Below are 18,618 nucleotides of genomic sequence, written 5' to 3'. Positions count from 1 at the left end.
AGGGCTGTGCTGTGATGGGAAACCGTGTGGGCTTTCAATATTACATTATAGGAGAACACATTTCCGGTGCTAGCCAGATAGCAACGGATGCACTTAACAGAGCAACAGGCAGACGCTTCACCTTTTATCATAATTTATCTCCTTACATATACCGTACTCCCCTATAGAAACAAACAAAAACAAACACACGCACACCAACTCAGAGCTGTGACACAGACTTTATTTACTAAACACTTGGAGTTACTACAAATATCTGAGAGCAAATACAGAATTCATCACTTGTGGACTCGCAAAGCTGCATCCGCCTCACACAGAACTGCATCTTCAGGGATGCTTTCAAAGAGGAAAAAAAAAAAAAAAAAAAGTCCAAAAATGAAAAACAAAAGTACAGGAGTGAACAGATCTGAGACTGAGGCTAGACAACAGCAAATTCATCCTTTCTAGTGACAGAAAACCCAATATTGATGGAAAAGTTGATTGTGTATTTTTTTTTTTTTTACAGTAAAAGATTCAAAATATAATTCCGTAATCAGAAAACACGTAGGAAAGATTTCATTAGAAATGCATTTGTAAATAACTAGATTCATTTGTCCCTTCACCAATTGTGCACCTTTACATTCCTTTTAACCTGTTTCATACCCACGCACATAAGCATCATTTAGTTTGTTTGTAGCTTTTTGTATATTGCAGAAAGTCATGAAACAAAACGACCAAAAGTGCAGGAACAAAATGGCCACACAGGCACACTTTGTATTTATAATTCTTTTCTGCAGTTTTGTTCTGACATTTTTATTATATCATCTTATATTTTTAAAATGCTGTGTTTTCAATAGCTCTAATATGATTTTAGAGAATATTTATTTTTGTTAAGTTTGGCACAAAAGGGCCACGTGGCAAAGAAGAAAACTTGTAAGTCTGTTTTTGGCACTTTTTTCTTCCAAGAAAACATCACACAGTTTGGGCCGAACCAAAAGTCCTTAAAATTACAGGTTTTAAGCAAATACATATATATATATACAAACCGTACAATCATCTTTCAAATAAAAGTAGATTTTCTTACAATTTTTCTTTTGCCTAAACAGTCTTTCACATTTATTACACCTTCAGACAGAAGACATGTTTGAAAAAGGTGTCATTACCAAAAAGCATTGGACTAGGCTGCTCTGCTAAAAACAAAAAATTAAGGCGTCAACAGTGTAAACCCTCCCAGCAACAGACCAATCAAATAGTCTTTACATTTGCTTGATTGGTCTGTTTTTGTGGTAGACCTACATAGGAATTTCACTGTTCCTGTGGTTGAATGTCTGAATTTCTTCCTGCCTCTTCTCTACTACTTGTTGCACACTGCCGATGAGCTGGCAGAAAAAAGACTTATTTTGAAAGGCATGTTGCCCTTACAAAGTATGGGAAAATTTTTAAAAAATATTTAGCCAACGTTTATAAAAATGTGATGATATCCTGCATACTATTTTAGCACAAGCTGAAAAAAAATGCTTTTTTGTTTTTAATAAAGGCAGATCAAATCACATATATTATTTTTATTTTTTTTGTGTAGATATATTCATTGTGACATTTTCACACAAGGTCATCATACAGGCCCATGCCTAGTGTGTGCGGTGGGGTGTAGGAGTGAGCTGTCTGGGGTTTGACATTTTTAAGCCCACATTGCTTATCAATTCAAAGACTGACTCCGAACAACACATCCATGCTTATACAGAACAAAGGCCCCATACACTCCTAACCAGTTTCTCCTCTGTACCCATTAAAAGCATTAAATGTAAAACCGAAGTTTTGCTCTCTGAAATTGAGAATACTATTGATTTCCGCTGCTCCAAAATAAATACTCTCCCCAAACCCCTCAAACACCATCTAAAAAAAAACCACTTTTTACATATGGAGACAAGTGATGGAAAATGTAAGTTAATCAGTTATTTAACTTTACTCCAACAGTTTCTCAACCATTCAAAAACCAGTCATCTTTGCTAGGAAAGTGGTCTTAAAATTCAAAGGAAATCATAAAAATATCTTTCAAACAAGAACAGGAAAAAAAAAGTACATTCTGCTTGCTGTACTGAAATGCGGAAGATAAGGCCTAGGGCCGGTTCACAACACCAAACCTAATCACACAGATGGGTTACACACCAGTAGATAAAAAGAAAAAGAAAAATAAGATACCAGCACTGAATTATGGATTTTTCAGGCCTCCAAATAAAACCTGGTGTACACAGCGGTGGTGTAGCTGGAGACAGTTAAAGGGAAGGGACACATCTACCCAAAGCAGAGGAATGTTGGCTCTGAATAGAATGAGCAAACAGTATGGCAGCATGGCTTCACCCTCTCTTCCGCTTCCCTCTAGAAGAACCGACCGGAGTACTGCCTCACACTGAAACGGAGAAAATAAAAAAATATATATATATATTAAAAACTCAGAAAAATATTTATAAGAGCAGCAGCACGACCCAAGTCGGGTTGGGCAGCTGTAAATACTGGATGCTGAAAACAGCAAGACATCCTTCACGTAGAGCTCAAGTTGTAATAAGAATACCAAGGTCAAGGCTGGAAATAAATCCTGTCTGCTGGAACTGACACGCCAACTCAGACCTGCTCAATCGTGGAGCGATGAGGAGGAAAGGAAGTAAACACACACACACACACATGTACTACCAAGTAATCTAATTACTGACTCAAATGATAAGATTTTGTATAGTTCATGCCCCAAATTAGCCTAGAGACCAGAATACTGTATATTAGTAAATATCTTCCTTAAGGTTAACTACTTTGAACCAATAAGTAATTTTATGAATTTAAAAAAGATACCAATTATCCAAAAAATACAATCTTTTACTATAAATCGCAAACAACTACATTAAACCAATAATTTTTTATTCTACGCATAAGAAGCGTCTCAGCTGCAGTGAGAGGATGTTGTTTTGCTTGAAGTCACATGCCTGTTCTGCAGTAAGTACTGGGCGTTCTGGATCTGGTCCTGTGTCCCTGTGATGGTGATGATGCGGTCCTCAGAGCCCTCTAGTGGTTCATCAATCTTGATGGATGCCCCAGACTCGTGGCGGATCTGCTTGATTCTCTGGCCGCCCTTCCCGATGATGGAGCCCGCCAGCTGCACACGGGCAAAAAGGAAAACAGATTTAGGAGCGCCAAAAGCATTTAATTTGTCTCGTAGGGTACTGCACTAATCATGTTCTACTTACATCTTTTGGGATGGTGACTTGCGTCGTGATGACTGGGCCTCCGATGTCACTGTACGATCCTCTGCCACCTACGGAGAGAGGAAAGGACCTTTGTAGGAAATCTTTCTTTAACTGAGGCTTGCGATCCAGAACAAGCAATCCCTTTAGGTTAGGAAACAAGACTCTGGGACAGTAACGATCTATCCCAACTCACCAGATGTAAAGCGCTCCCAAGAAGAATTGTTGTCTTTGAAAAAGAACATTAAAAAAAGGAAAAACAGAAAGTGGAAAATGAAAATGCACCACAGGAAGAGGAAAGGAAATGCATCATGCGACAGCAACTGAGCAGTACTGCCCGAATGGTCAAAACGCCAGCGATGGTGATGTATCTCTAAAGAAATACAAGCTTTGTTGGTCCAAGTTTGTCCTTTCATAGTAACTAGAAAAACAACAGTTGAAATTGTGCTGTATAAATTAATACCAATTGTCAATTTTTTTTAATCTACTGGGTTTAACTAATTCACACTTTCACTATATCAATGGTAAATAAACATTTAAAGATATTGTTCAACTAAAAAAAAAATTTTTTTGCAACTAAAATTTCTACTACTACAAGAATAAGTGACTAATGAGGCAGCCAGAAGGGTTTTCAGCAATACAGAATTAGCACTTGTTTCTTTTAATTCAGCTGTTTTTTCTCTTCATTTAAACTACTTCCCAAACCAGTTCTTGGGAATCAATTAGCTGTGCCATGTTTAAAAATCTAAATGCCACTCAAGAGGAAATAGTTAAAGTGTAAAAACAACATCAACAGGTAAAACTTGTTTCTTACTCAATCCGTTCCACAGAAGCTTAATTTATAAAGAAATAGATATGGACAACAGAAACAAATTTCAGTCATCAGCACTAAGTACTGGGTGCTGTTTCTAAAATAGAAAATTTTCAGGAGCTGAACTTAAAGCTAAAAAAAATTAACATACAGGAAGGAAAAAAAGAGGATTTCCACACTCTGCTGCATGATCCTTGAGAAAATTTCAGTTTTTCAAAACGACATTTAAACAAAATATTTGAAACAGACATATACAACATGCATCTGAAAAAAAACAAAAAAAAACATTCGACCCTTCAGTCTAGTAACTCTCACTCTCTTCTGTTATTCCTTCTTTAGGTTGACTTTGGTGCCTTTGCATTTGTTATGTTTGAAGACGGTAATAATCTGCAAGTTGATAACGTTGAAGGAGTTTGGAAGTTGTTTCCCCCTTCCTTTACCCCCCTTTTGAGCAACTCAGAATGAAATTACCAAGATGGCTGCCAGGCCTTTAAAACTTATATCATGTACAATCTCTATTTATTAACATGAGATGGGGAAATAAACATTGATAAACAAATCCCACTGGTTTCCCCAACAGGAACATGTTGAATTCAGGTGGAACAATGAAATAACATTTTATTTTTTAGTTAGTCTTTATTTGGGTATCATCTTCAATCAGCCAGTCTTATTTCAGATTGAGCTTGGTATAAACCATAATTTAGCCATCAGTGGTAATTTTAGCTTTAGTAAATTCATTTTACTTTTTTAGCAAACTAAAACACTGACTCTAAAATATTTTTTAGAAAATATTTCAACACTTAAGTAAAAGATTTATACTGGGATGAAACAAGAATATAATTTCTACACAAACCCATTTAGCTTTTACATTTATAATTTTTTAAAACCCTGTCTTGTTTAATGACAAATATTTTAAATCTTCCAGGGGTATGAATGTTTGAGCTTAATATATGTGTGATAAAATAAAAAAAATAATAAAAAATTAAACTCAACTTTAAGTCCAGAAGATCTTAAGATTGTCACTGAAATGTTTGCACATGCTCTGTTGAACAAAAAACATCTTTGTACTTCAAAGTGTGTAAAAAGGTAATAATTACCACTGTTTAGATAAATAAAACTGCAGGATTACTAAGAATATCAAAACTTACCGTAACCACCTCCACTCTGCATTTCAGGATCACATGAGAGGAGGGAAAGAGATGAAATTTACAAACATTAATAAGGAATCAAAATACATTTTAAGCTTTCAGTAATGACACAAATTATAAACTAAATACACATATGCATTATATTACCAATTGATATGGCTGCAGCTAAACTCTTTGATGTCTCACTAGAGTTATGTCATTTTTTTTTACCTCTCTTTATTGTACAAACTCAATGTTACATATCTGAAGACACTAGGCAATACTTCGCAAACGCACAGCTGGAATCAAGCATGTTTAATAAAAGCTACTTTGAGTTCAAGACAGTCAAGAAACAAATAAAATAGATATAAGAGAACTTAAAAAGAGATAAGAGAACTTTTAAAAGTTGTCTTATCCGACCAGTGTATGTCTGGGAGGCTAATAAAAGCCCAGACAGTAATACACACAAATTTGTTTACTCACATTAGGACATAAACTTGACCAATTTGACACCAATTTGTGTTTCAAAGACAAAGACAGATTAACAAGCAGCCAGCACTAACCTAACTTGTATTGTAATCCAAATCCTAGAATCCGTATTAATGCTGAGACAACTAGAAGCAAGTCTGACGTTTTTAAATAATATTTAAATCTCAACAGTTCTCCCTTTTTATGGTCAAAGTATTCATCTGCCCTCTTTTGCTTGCAGCTAAAACCTACGGGGAACCACTTCAAGAACTGCTCTGGTTCAATTGCTCGCCTGGTGGATCTCTGGACTGCATACTCAGTTACTCAGTGGTAACCACGGAGACAACTGTTGCCAGGCAACAACAGGTCTACATGAGTGTGCATCCAATGTGGAGGGGGAAAAAAAAGCAGCCATATCAGAGTCAATGTGCTGAACTACACTCAGAAAAGGAAATGCAATCATCATCTGAAAACACAACTCACAGGCAGAGACCACAAAGTCTTTTGAGGAAACAAAAAAGCAAGTGAGCCCTGAAGCTGCAGCTGATTACACTCACCATGCTGTCATAGCGGTCTCTGCCTCTTCTTTCACTACGAAACAGGAAAAAAACAAAGTTGTTAATACAGTTTGACCCAACAGGGGTTTTCCAAGACTGTGTGCTTTATCTCCTTCTAACTGGTCTTTAACAAAGATAACAGACTGTTAACTGGTGGTTTTTGCACATTAAATGTTTGATCCTCGCTCTGTTTCTGAATATCTGTAGAGGATCGCAGTGCATGGGGACATTGCACCCACTGCAAATGGCCAGGTTTACAATTTTTGGGGAAATTATTCAATCTCAAAGTTCACATTGAATTTTTGATATTTACACAGCAGTCAGACCTCTCTACAGAATGAGTGTATGGACTGATGGTGCATGGATGGATGGATGAACTCACAATGAATGAATGAACACAAACCTCTAATTTGAAATACTATAAAAAGTGTAACAAATGTTCGCTAAAATGAGTCAGCGTTTCCAAACATTACAAATTTTAGCAAAAATATCTGATTTCCGACTGACATTTCTAAATATACACAACGTTTCAAGAATGATTTGCAAACACCAGCAGCGCATATTCAAACATCTGATACCGTCATCAATAAAGCCACAAACGGCATTCATAAATTCAGTCGAAAACAGCAACTACAACTGAATTTCAGTAAGTAGCAGGAGATGTTGAAACAGTTACTGGAAATAAAAAGATTTGGTTCCAAGCAAGCAGTGACACTGGTTGATTTACTGGAGAAAAAAACAGGTACTTTTAAACCACAGATGTGCTCTTTTCTAAGTTCTGTTAAGCCCTAGAAATAAATTTAAAGCTTAACCTTGGTCTTTCTCACCTTGGTCTGTCATCCATGCTGCCATGATAGCTGCCATGTGAAAACCTGTCTCCTCTGCAAACAATATAAGAAAAAAAACAGATGGATGTGAGGTAGAGATGTAAAATAATTTATAAAGACTGAACAACTCCACTGTTAGATGTGCTTTTAAAGCCTCAGTGTTATTTTATGTTGCTGGTTACTAAATAGTAGTCTTTCAATTTTCAAAACAAACCTTTGATGTACAAATTAATCATCTACAGTAAAAACTGCCAAAACCAGTCAAGTTAGCAAATTCATCCAAAACAATTTAAAACCTAACAAATTAGGATTGAAAGCATACAATCTGCCCAATTCTCACCCTCCTCTTGGCGGCGGGGGTGGCGGGAGAGGCAAGTTACGCGCTCGGCTGCCCCCTCGTATGCCCCTGCTAAGCGGCGGTGGAGGACCCCGGCGAGGGCTCATGTCGTCATAGTCCCTTCTGGAGGGAGGCAGAGGTCTGCTGCCACGTAAAGGAGGCAAGCGCTCAAAACCGCCGCGTACGCGGATGGGAAATCCACCCATGGGTCGTCGGCCCCTATCCTCAAACAACATGGTGAAGCCACCGTAGTCATATGTCTCATCATAGAAGTTAGGGTCGTAAGGCTGAGTACGGCCTTTAATCGGTGCCTGCAAATTGAAGAAAAATTACGGGAAAATTATTCATCAACGTTGGAGTACACCGCATTCAAAATAAATGTAATGTTCTATAAGTCAAGATGTGTCGGTATTAATTATTTTTAGCGTATTAATAGCAATTGATAACGTAGATTTACCTCTGATACTAGCTCCAGGATCACTTTTATGCATTCAACCACACGTTCTGGTTTTCCTCCCACTAAGACGACCCTGTCGGTAGAGTGTGGACAGCACTCTTGGAACAACTTGATGGTGGTCTGGGTGTTCTAGTACACACAAAGTTTTGTTTTTTTTCCTTAGTTTCTCACATTCATATTCTGACTCCACACAGTCCAAAAAAACTTTCCTAATGAAATGCAAAAATGCACTAGAACTTGTCTGAGCAGTAGCAAATAAAACGTCTTTTAAGATGAGTTTGTAGGAGGACCAATGTGCGAAACAAAGGGCAAACACATTTCCAAAGTTAAAGAGTTGTCTTTTTTTGTTTTTACTGCTCGGCTGTTAGTGCAGAGGATTAAATGGTTAATCTGGGCTGTGTCCTACCTCTCTGAGCTCCTTTATCTTGGCACCTTTCACTCCAATTATCCCACCAGCCAAGCTCTGATGGATCAGCAGGCGAAGCTCACAGTCAAAATCAATCCCACTATAATGTTGGTACTAGAAAAACATAAGAACAAAAACAAAGTTCTTTGTGCTTAGATATTAGTGTAGCAGCTGTGAAAAAATATATATTTTTGAAATGCATAAAAAAGTTAACATTTGATGCAAATTATTGCTTTACTACATTACAATTTTTCCAAATTTATATTCATTTATTTGAATATACATTTAGCTTAAAAATCATTAATGTCAGACTATTATTCATTTAATAAAGACATTGGATTCATCTCTGGAAGCTAAAAACGACACCACTGTATACTTACACACAACACTGAGATAACATCTTACCTCCTCTAGTGTTGGTATGATTTTCAGTAGAATCTCTCCAATGGTGTCGATACTGGCACTTACACTCAGGATCCTGTCAGAAACCAATTCGGCAAACAGGAATAAATGAATTACAAAAACAAACACCGAAAAACGGAGGAATAAACCTGACATAAAATACAGCCCAGCAGACAGTCCTGAACAAACTAACAAGACGCTTTAAACGAGTGCTTAATTTTCCCCAACTCTACACTGACAGCAGTAGACATGCACTGACTCCCTTACTAATTTCAAAAGTAAGAGAAGCTTTACGAGGACAGGGGGTTCCAGAGCGTCTCAGAAAAAAAAAAAAAAAAAAAACGTGAAAGTGGCCACACAGATTTTGGGTAAGTGGTGTAAGAGCGAGAAACTTCTTCAATAACCATCCCACCACCAGGAAGTTGGGGAAAGAGAAAGTCATTTGAAAACAGCTTGCCATTACAGCTGCACCACCAGCTCACCGTCTCATTGTGACCACGAGGTTGGGAAAGGGGGGAGAGGGAAGGAGAGGGGAAGAGAGCTAAGGCGCCGAGGTGAGAGCAGACGAGGTGGGCAGTAGAAAACATTAAAACAGCAGAGGGGTTGGGGAGGGGTTACCAAGTGCTTTGTGGCACAGAGGAAGAGCAGGTTGGAGAGGGGAAGGGTGATGTGACAGGTTTGATAGGCAGATCTGATCTGATGTAACCTAAGAAATTCAACAGAGGGGGGGGGATGCAGCACAATGGAATCAAGAGACATCAATGAAGTGACAAAGTGAAAGGGCAGCACCTCCACAGGAAAGCAAGCTCTCTTTCTCTTCTCTCTCTCAGAGATCATGGGACGGTAATGGTGGAAACAGTGTGGGAGAGTGAGGGCAGAGGAGAGTGGGAGGTTGGAGGCAAGGGGAAGGGACCAGAGGTGGGTCACAGAAGACAGAGCGAGGGGGGGGGATTAAAAAGATGCCTGAATTTCACAAATTTTCTCAGAGCAACAAATAAACCATCCAACTTTAGTGTCGCTGAGTATAAAACACCAACTACTTTGTAGTGGGCTGTCAGACAATTTCCGCATGATTGATTAACTGTAATGACAGAGAGTCCAACTTAATAGGAAATGCTTAAAAATGGACAAAAAAATTCAAGGAACAATACATGTCTTATAAAGAAAGGAGGGGGTGTTTGGTGAAGGGGAAGGGAAGGGGGGGTTGTAAAGTGTCATGTATATAAAAATGTTCAAATGGAAACAGAAGGCAGGCTATCAAAGACAAGTGTTTCACTGTTCTAATCAGGCAGTGAGGCAATAACTGGTGGGACATACCGCTCTGGGCCACTGCTGTCTGGGACTGATACACTGGCATTGTACTGCATGGACCGAGGAGGAGGTGGTGGTGGTGGTGGTGGTGATGGTGGTTGTGGTGGAGGAGGTTGGCATTGGGCAGGGGCATTCAATCACATCATGTCAAGTTATGTGCCCGAATAAGGAGGGGCACAGTTTATGGGCAGGGCCGACGGGGAGTGTCAGATGGCCGAGCGGTCGGGTTTCGTTCGGGGGCGGGCGGAGGTTGGGCCAACGTCAAGGTGGGCAACGCAGGAGGGGCATGTCGATCCGGTACATGGGCAACGGAGGAAGGTGGCCAAAAGTAAGAACAAAAACAAGTAAAAGGAGAAGGGAAGAGGGGGAGAAGGAATACAGTTTTAATTGAATACACGCCACACTTTGTCCCAAAACGTGATGAGAGAAACTGTGAGAGTGAAGGAGAACAGGAAGTGTGACCAGGACAGAGATAAGTTTTAACAGGCAATATGAAGGAGCACATTGGTCAAGTTAACAACGCAGAGAGAGAAAAAAAAAAAAAGATGTTCCAATAGGGCTGTTAGAAATTCCCAGTTTAAAAAAAAATACCAATGTGAGCAATATCTAGAATTACTGTAGCTTTAATTAATGGGGGGGAAAAAACTCAAGCAGAGCAGTTTAGCAGTGACTCTCTGGTAGAGGTTGACCGATATTATCGGCCTACCGATCAATTGGCCAAAACTTTCCAGTTTTTAAAAGTATCTTCATCAGTCTTGATGGCGCAGACTTTGATTTTTGTTTTGTTTTTTTAAACAGGCAAATCTTCAAACAAAGCACAAATCTGTGCCTTGTTTCCACATAGGTGATAAGGTCATGTGCAGAGAGCCCCTCAGTCAAAGAGCTGCAGTTACACAGGACAATGATTATTAATCTGTGTGCTGAGTATATTTAGATCTATATTTATTTAGTTAAACAGAATATGTTTTTAGGGGAAACTGTATGTATAACCTTTGGATTCATGGCAAAGCATTCAGATTGTAAACTGTAGTTTTAGCCAGCAGTAGCTACTCACCGGCATTTGGTCTCAAAGTTAAATCACTATAAACCTTCATACTGTAAGGTTATGTCTTTCATAACCATTTTTTAAGCTAAAAAAACGAGTGTCACTAAATCAAAACTTTGCTTTTACGTGTTGTGAACGGCCCATGCAAAATCTTACTGGTTTAATGTCCGGTGGAGCGGCTGCCGCACAGTTGCTTCTGTGCAAATTAGCAAGTTGACAGAGTTCATGGCCTCTGCTTGCATACTGTTGAAACTGGAAGTTTACGTACACAGAATAAAAACAACAAAAAAAGACATACAACTTTTTTTACCCTCACTGTCTGAACTTAAATCAAAGCTAAGACCGAATTTCTCTTAATATCTAAAACAATTGGGCAGGAAGTTAAACTCCAGCCGCAAATGGGTCTTGTAAATGGAAAATGACCCTGAGTATACAAAGTGGTTACAATGTTGCTTAAAGACAAAGTCAATGTTTTGCCCTGATCTCAATCCTATGGAGAAGTTGTGGGCAGATCTGGAAAGGTGTGTATGAGAGAGGCATATTCCTTCTTATATTATTGGGGCATTTAGCAAATATGAAGTTTTAGTAATAACTAACTAAAAACAGAGAAGTTTTGACTGATTTAACTTCAGACAGTGAGAAAAACAAAGTGCGTCTTTATTAGGTGGATGTAAACTTCCTCTTTCAACTGTAAACTGATGCGTCTGTTTTGTATGTGTAATTATTGCCTGCATGTGCGCATCACTGGTGGAATGACAGTAGAACTTGTTCACAGCTTTGGGTATGGAAAAATTAAACAAAGTAGAACGTGTCTTCCTGTGTTGTAACACTGTTAGCTTGGTACCAGACACACTACTGTTATGTATAATGTGTTTGTACAAACTCTAGTGCTCCGTCCACTGCACCACTGTTATTTATGAAGGTGGAAAACCAATTGTTAAAAAGCTTATTAGTATGGACTGAAGATGTTGCTGACAACGGATGGCATAAATGCAGATTGTAGCAGGGGAGACTATGTTTCAGTTACTGACAAATTTTACTAAATACAAGAATTGTGCTTTGCGCATTGAGTTTCATTCAATCACATTATGCAAGTCCTAATCAATGCCATTTCCTCTGATGTTTTCCTTAATGTTTATGTAGAAGAAATTTTAGCTAAAAATGCTTTAAGAGTTGTTTTAAAGGGGGGAAAAAGTAACAGAGGAAGATGCACAGTTTTTTTTTTCTTTAACTAAACTTGAAAAGTTCAGCACATTTATTTTGGGTCCTCAACTTGAATCATACAAGTTATGTTTTAAGCAAATTAATAAAACAGTAATCAGTGGGCACATTTAAACTTCTCCTTTGCTATATGAATTGTATTACAGTAGGGAAAAAAGAAGCTACCAACTTAAGGCTCTTACATCATCCCACTACTAAACCGATTCATGTGAAAGAAAATGGCAACTTTTTGATCAAATGTTTAAAAAAAAATTAAAAAGGGGGAAGAATCACAAATAATCTATGTCACAAAACAAAATAAACTGTCTCAAAAATCTGCAATCGACACTTTAAAATTGGTATCGGTAATAGAAAATCTCGTATCGGTCAACCTCTACCCTCTGGTCTCAGTAATGCTTTTTTGTAGAACTGTGCAGTGATTCTTGATGACAGATGATTAAAACCAACAAACAAATTTTTAGCTGCTTTTATAATAGCTCAGATGCTAGAATGTACTAACTACTAACTTTCAATCATTCTTCAACATATAAAACTCAAGAATAAATAAAATACCCCAGTCACACCTGGGAATTGTTTATATTTTGTCACATCCACAATTTTTTATGCATTTATCAGGAATTAGAATTTCTATGTAGGTTAAAATTTAATTTGTGATTCTTTCTGACTAGAGCATTTCTGTCTTTTCAACTAAACTGGATTTTCTTTTTCAACAAAGTGAAGGAGGCTAAACACAAATGCACTCCTGATTTTTCTGATTAACATTGATTTTTTTTTATTATTCAGAATTTATTTCCACTCCATATTTGTTCAGGTCAGTCACATAAAATCCAAGTAAAATACATCAAATTTTGTGACCAAAAAATGCTACTAAATGTGACAATATTTTTCTACAGGCTGAATAAGACTTGTGTAGATCAGCACTAAAGGAAGAATAAGAAAGCTAAAGTTTTCTGAGAGCAAATATACATGAAGACATTTTTTATCTATTGACTCACGTCTGTGCGAAGAGCTTTTATGTTCTTGCCACCCTTTCCAATGACGGCTCCCGCATTCTGTGAAGCAAAGCAAAACACTTTGATCACCGAGGGAGAGAAAAAAATAAATAAATCGCTATGTGGCCCAGCAAATAGCAGGGGCTCATGATATGATCTCTGATTACTTTGCTCTGAAGCAGAACACGCAGCTCCACCATCTCATCAATGTTGCGTGAACGTTTGAAGGCCTGCTCCTCGTCCATGTCCTCAGCAGGACGTTTACCTGAGACAGAAGACAAGGTCAAACCCAAAGCATGCAGCAACCTCCTAAATTATGCACTTACAGAAATAAAAGATCAGCTTTTTTTTTTAGTTTACTTTTTAATATTTCATTTGGAAGAATCATAAGTTAGAATGTTCTCCTGATTCACTGTGGAAGTGCTATAATAAACCAAATAAATATTAGCAAAATAATCCTCGAATGAGCAAAGTCTACAGCATATTCCACCAACACCGAGTACACTTCAGTAGCCAAATGCAACTTGGTCTACGTCCAGAACCAACATGTACCCTTTCTGAATTAAAACATGGGCAGATCTGCTCTGGGCCCACAGAACAGCAGTTTCCTGGACAAGAGGATCTCTCAACCATCTGACATGACCACATGGCAAGTTATCCCGGCCAGAAATGTTCTTTTCTCATGATTATAATTTTAGTCTTTAGCAAATCAACTGGCTGATGGAAATCTAAAAATTCATTGCTGGCTTTAAAACCGGGTGGGGTCTGGATACTTCTCAATGACGATATTATTTTGGGCAGTTCTAAAGCGCAATAATAACGTGTCAAATGAAGATATGCAAGACCTCACCATTAGTGTCAGTGTTGCTGAATGAAATATCTTCGTCCTGCTGTTCGCCCTTCATTTCCATTGTCATGAGTCTGCAGTGAAAAGCAAACTGGTTCTTCCTGGATCTGCTAAACAGTAAGAATAAGCTTAGGGCAGTGGAATAATGTATGCTTGTTAACCAAACTGTGCACATGATTGAAGCAAAAAAAAGAAAATCTAGTGGTTAGATTGTTGTTCAAACACTACGTCATGTATTTTATTCAGCTTAGAATGCTGTAGTTTCATGTTTCTTTTTCAGATTATTGAAATAGTCAAAGAAATTTCCCTTCATCAGTTTGGTGATTTTTCAAGTCAAATCCTGAAAAATGTGCTTCCTTTTTTCAATAGTATTCAAAAGATTTTGTCAACCAACAGAACATTTATTGATGCACTTTTTTTTTTATTTCATAAAAATAGTTTTTATATTTGATTCAAATAGAAAAAATATTTCTATAGGACAAACATGTGTCACGTTTGTCCTCAGAAAAAAGTTTAAGAAAAAAATTTAATTCGCAGCTGATACTTTAAAGAAAATTGGAAGAAATCTGTATTGATCAGGAAAAGCCTCTCTATTTTTGTAGTTTAGTTACTTTGGAGAAAATAAAATGCTTTATAAAGAATAGCATAAGCACATTCGCCATTAATAAAATTAGCCCAGTAAGCACATCAGTATACCTTTACCTGCGAGCTTAATTAAACCTTACGTGTTTTCCTACTGTCACATATTAAACATGCCTGCTGGTTTATAATAAAACACAATAATCCAGGAGGAAGAATATGGACTTTAGCCTTACAGAAACTGAGTGTCTCCAGCATACACATACTACCCTCCTACGTGCTCTTCCCACAACTGAGAACTTTACATTTTTGCAGAAGCATCACTCCTAAGCAGAGGCCTGGATAAACACAGCTAGGACGTTATGCTACCCTTGGCTTTATAGAGCAGCCCCGGTCATCTTTGCACAGGTCCTGTCCAGAGAAAGGAAAGTGCCTGCAACAATTTAGCAGTTTGTGTGCATAACTCTCTATGAATAGGATTTTATAATGTTGATTAAAAACTACAACTGTAGATTGGGAGGGTGTCATTTGAACGAGAAACGTATTTTCCCCCCGGATTTTACAAAGCCTGTAGCAGTGTTGACATTACTTTCCATGCTAGCAGCTAGTTAGCCAGCTAGTGGGTCTGTGCGTTTTACGAGGCGCCAGCTAGTGTCCACGTTAAGACTGGCCAACATGCACGACAAGAAAATAAAGACAGCAGAGCAAGCACGTTAAATTACCGTCCTCCAAAAATGTCCAATATTCAGACCAAAAGCAAAGGAGGTAAAGTCACGAGCTACTATCAAAATGTAACCTTTATAAAAACAGACCTGCAGCCAAACCGCGTTCACCGCGCTCCTCTACCGTCGCCTCGCCCTGAAAAATCTGTGGATAGGCTCGATTTGTCGACCTTCTCCCGCTCCGTCTCTTTGCACACCCTTGTCAAGACAGCAGGGATGGGCGGAGTTAAGACTAAATTCATCTAGGAACTGATAAGCCGGTTATCCCCGTGCAGGAGCGATTTGGTCAATTTTATCTATTATGAGAATCTTAATTTGACATGCAACATTTAATGCGTCTTTGGTGTAAAATAAAGATTTTAAAAAATGTAAACAACAATTTTGGGGGAAAAAAAAATAAAATCCCCTAAAAAGTGGTAAAACTCTGTGGGAAAAAATTATGTTTGGCAGCATTGCTAAAATATACAAATCAAATTGTATGTAAAACACAACTTGATGATGTGAAACAGGCTTGTGGGATTATTAGAATCAAGGTTTACCCAGGTAAACAGTTTCCACTTGAACAACACACATTGAAGTCCAGTTAATGGGAGGCCAAGGAGGGCACTGAACTGACAGGAGATGACATCAGCTGTAAGAAGTAAAGAATTTGAAGTAAGGCAGGGTAAGATAATTGTTGCTTTTCTGTTTTAAATCACATTATGCATCCTTGCTTTAGATTTTATGTATTTACCGTCGTAATGGGATATTTTGACTTAAGGTGAACAGACAGTGAGAATTTTATTCCAATCTGCCTAAAGCACACACAAAGGTTTTACTGTTAGTACATGAATCAACATCAGCTTTGTGGCATAAAACAAATAAAATGATTTGATCTAAAAGATGACAAATGTAACATACTTGGTAGTTTAGATTGGGTATTAGTGAAATCACAGCTCCATGTGAGATTTAGGACAAGTGTGCCACCAGCTGGCTTAGAGATGAGCTCAGAGATGGTCACAGGAGGCGTTGCAGGAGTGGCAATAAGCAAAGGTTTCTTTAGCTTAGAAAGGGCAAGGCATGAAAGAAATAAACACTATGGTCTGATGTATTTTGTACAAAGTATGCTTTTATGTATTGTTACATTTACTAAACTATTATGGAATGCTTGGTAGATTTAAACAAAATAGACCAATCCAGGAGGAATCCATTGCTTTTATATTAAATATTCTTATCTATTTGATTACATGCTAAATGTTTAGTACTAGGGTAAGGTTTAATTTGTTTATTTTTTTGCTTTCTAGCAATATAAGTTTGATGATATGATCAGATCTGAGGTCATAACTTCAACCCAGTGCTTCTCTTCACACTTACTGGAAATCCTGAGTTCCAATGAGGTCAGATTTGGACCTCATTCTTGCAGGGTTGTATTCTCCACATTCCTCTCAGATATTGCAAAAATACATATCTCTCTCTTTCTCTTTCTCTCTGCCTCTCTTTCTGTCCATTCTATATGCTGGGGTTGCCATGGAGACAAATATAAATCAGTTCTTGATGTTTCTCATAAAAAAAGGGGAGAGAAAAGCCAGTGTACATATTTTCATCTGCAACCATAGCGACACTTGATATTGTCAGTGCTATTTGTTAAAAAGCAAGTCACCATAGCGACACTAACCATCCAGACTGTGTCATGGATCATTTGTCCCAGCTGCCTCCTAATCATGTACGGGAAATTTAGGAATCTGAATAACATTTTTATTTGGTCACTTTGAAATATATGATTACCTAGATAGTTTGCTGCTCAGTGATAAGTGGAAGTAATTTTATTATGGTGAATGTGACAGATACTGTAGATTTTGTAGGATGGATTCTGCTGTTGATCTCAGTATATTAAAATAGATCATCAAAAAGTTAATTTCTTTATGTGATACAAATCAAAAAGTGCTTCCTGTGCATTGCATAGGTTAATTTCTTAAAGATTGATATATTTCACACTTTTATTGTTGTTATTTTGATGATGATGGCTTAGAGATAATAGACACTCCATGTTTAGTTCATAAGAAAAATAACATTTTGGACATGACAGTTGTGTAGCAGAAACCCTCAAGGAGGATAGATCTCAAAAGGTCATTGTTGAAGACATACCTGTAAATCCACCAAGGATTGGCTGAGAATTATAATGAAAAGCCCTAAGCTGAGTCAAAGCCCAGATCTGGATTTCAATGCGATGTTTAGGAGAGATTAAAAGCAGCCTATACATGCAAGAAGACCTCTCCAACATTTCACAGCTGATAATCAGGGATGGGGCAAACTTTTGTTAGACTAAACTGACAAGCTGGTACTTTAGAAAAGTTCAAATACACTGTTTTATACAATTGATGTAAGTGTAAAACAAGATTAAGGTTCGTGTTTACCTATGGTTAAATTTCTTTCTTGTCCTGAAATGGTCTTTTGCTAAAAACAACTTCATAATGAGGTATCCTATTGCACTTTTCAATATCGAGCAACATTAATGTGTGAAAAATACTTTTTCCACACAATATTCTAATTTTTGGACAAACTGAAGAAGAGTTTGTTACTAGCTGTATATCATAATTTGGCCAAAACAAGTGCTTGAAGTACACTTCATTAGATACACCTTTCTACCATCTCTTAAGTGTGTGACATTGCCTTTATTCTTTGTGGCATAGATTCAACAATGTGCCTGGAAAAAATACTCAAGAGATTTTGGTTCACTTTGATATGATAGCATTATGCAGTTGAAACAAGTTTGTCAGCTAAACATTCAGGAAGTAATTCTACCATTAAACCACATCCCCCATGTTCCCTGCTAGATTGAGATCTATATAAAAAATAGATAAATAAAGTGAACTCAGTGCCATACTTATTATTTATTCTGTGTGGCACAGTGCGTTATGCTTCTGGAAGTATAGTCAGCAGAGGACTGGTCATAAAGCTATTGACATAACAATATTTTGTGAGACTGTGGTGTTTAAGCAATCTTCAAATTGGAGAAAGGCACCAAAGTGTTTCAAGGAAATCCCTCACACTATTGAACCTCTACTGCCAGATATGATAAATCCATACCTTATGTCTTAGTCTATGTTGTTTATACCAAATTCTGAATACTGCTGCTGAAATTAAGACTCATTGGACCAAGAGATGTTTATGCAAATTTTTTTTTGTCCAAATTTGGTAATTCTGTCCTCAGCGGACAGGAGTGGCACCTGGCCTTCTGCAGCTTTCACTAAAGTGCTGCAGGGTTTGACGTGCTGTGCATGAAATGGTGTTCCACATATCTCGGTAACGAGTGTCAAACATTTC

At 37.7% G+C, this 18,618-nt stretch overlaps 1 protein-coding gene across 4 annotated transcripts; it reads right to left on the bottom strand.

Annotated features, from left to right (window-relative positions):
* Positions 1-199: 199 nt before the first annotated feature.
* On the bottom strand, positions 200-15,525 carry hnrpkl (heterogeneous nuclear ribonucleoprotein K, like). Of its 4 annotated transcripts, none has more exons than XM_028026247.1 (16): positions 15,406-15,525; positions 14,018-14,121; positions 13,335-13,432; positions 13,171-13,227; positions 9,916-9,959; positions 8,602-8,674; positions 8,197-8,310; positions 7,791-7,919; positions 7,337-7,644; positions 6,997-7,050; positions 6,170-6,203; positions 5,166-5,181; positions 3,403-3,435; positions 3,210-3,277; positions 2,949-3,118; positions 200-2,383 (listed from the first exon to the last, which is right to left on the bottom strand). In XM_028026247.1, exons 2-16 carry the CDS (start codon positions 14,082-14,084, stop codon positions 2,353-2,355), a joined length of 1,296 nt encoding a protein of 431 aa, XP_027882048.1. In that variant the 5' UTR covers positions 14,085-14,121; positions 15,406-15,525; the 3' UTR covers positions 200-2,352. The 4 variants fall into 4 exon arrangements, with proteins under 4 accessions (XP_027882048.1, XP_027882050.1, XP_027882051.1 ...); XM_028026249.1 differs by having other exon boundaries at positions 14,018-14,124; positions 15,406-15,509; XM_028026250.1 differs by having other exon boundaries at positions 14,018-14,088; positions 15,406-15,506.
* Positions 15,526-18,618: the final 3,093 nt, after the last annotated feature.

Source organism: Xiphophorus couchianus, chromosome 8, assembly GCF_001444195.1.
Source record: "Xiphophorus couchianus chromosome 8, X_couchianus-1.0, whole genome shotgun sequence".
NCBI lineage: Eukaryota > Metazoa > Chordata > Actinopteri > Cyprinodontiformes > Poeciliidae > Xiphophorus > Xiphophorus couchianus.
This window is presented reverse-complemented; position numbering and strand designations above follow the sequence as displayed.

What these genes read in the sequence shown, in the direction of transcription:
- hnrpkl (XM_028026247.1), bottom strand. Translation starts at nt 14,084, where the DNA reads ATGACAATGGAAATGAAGGGCGAACAGCAGGACGAAGATATTTCATTC. An exon ending in AGATAAAGGAGCTCAGAGAG is followed by an intron (nt 7,920 to 8,196) that starts GTAGGACACAGC and finishes TGTGTGTACTAG; the next exon opens with AACACCCAGACCACCATCAA. An exon ending in AAGTCACCATCCCAAAAGAT is followed by an intron (nt 3,119 to 3,209) that starts GTAAGTAGAACA and finishes GCCCGTGTGCAG; the next exon opens with CTGGCGGGCTCCATCATCGG.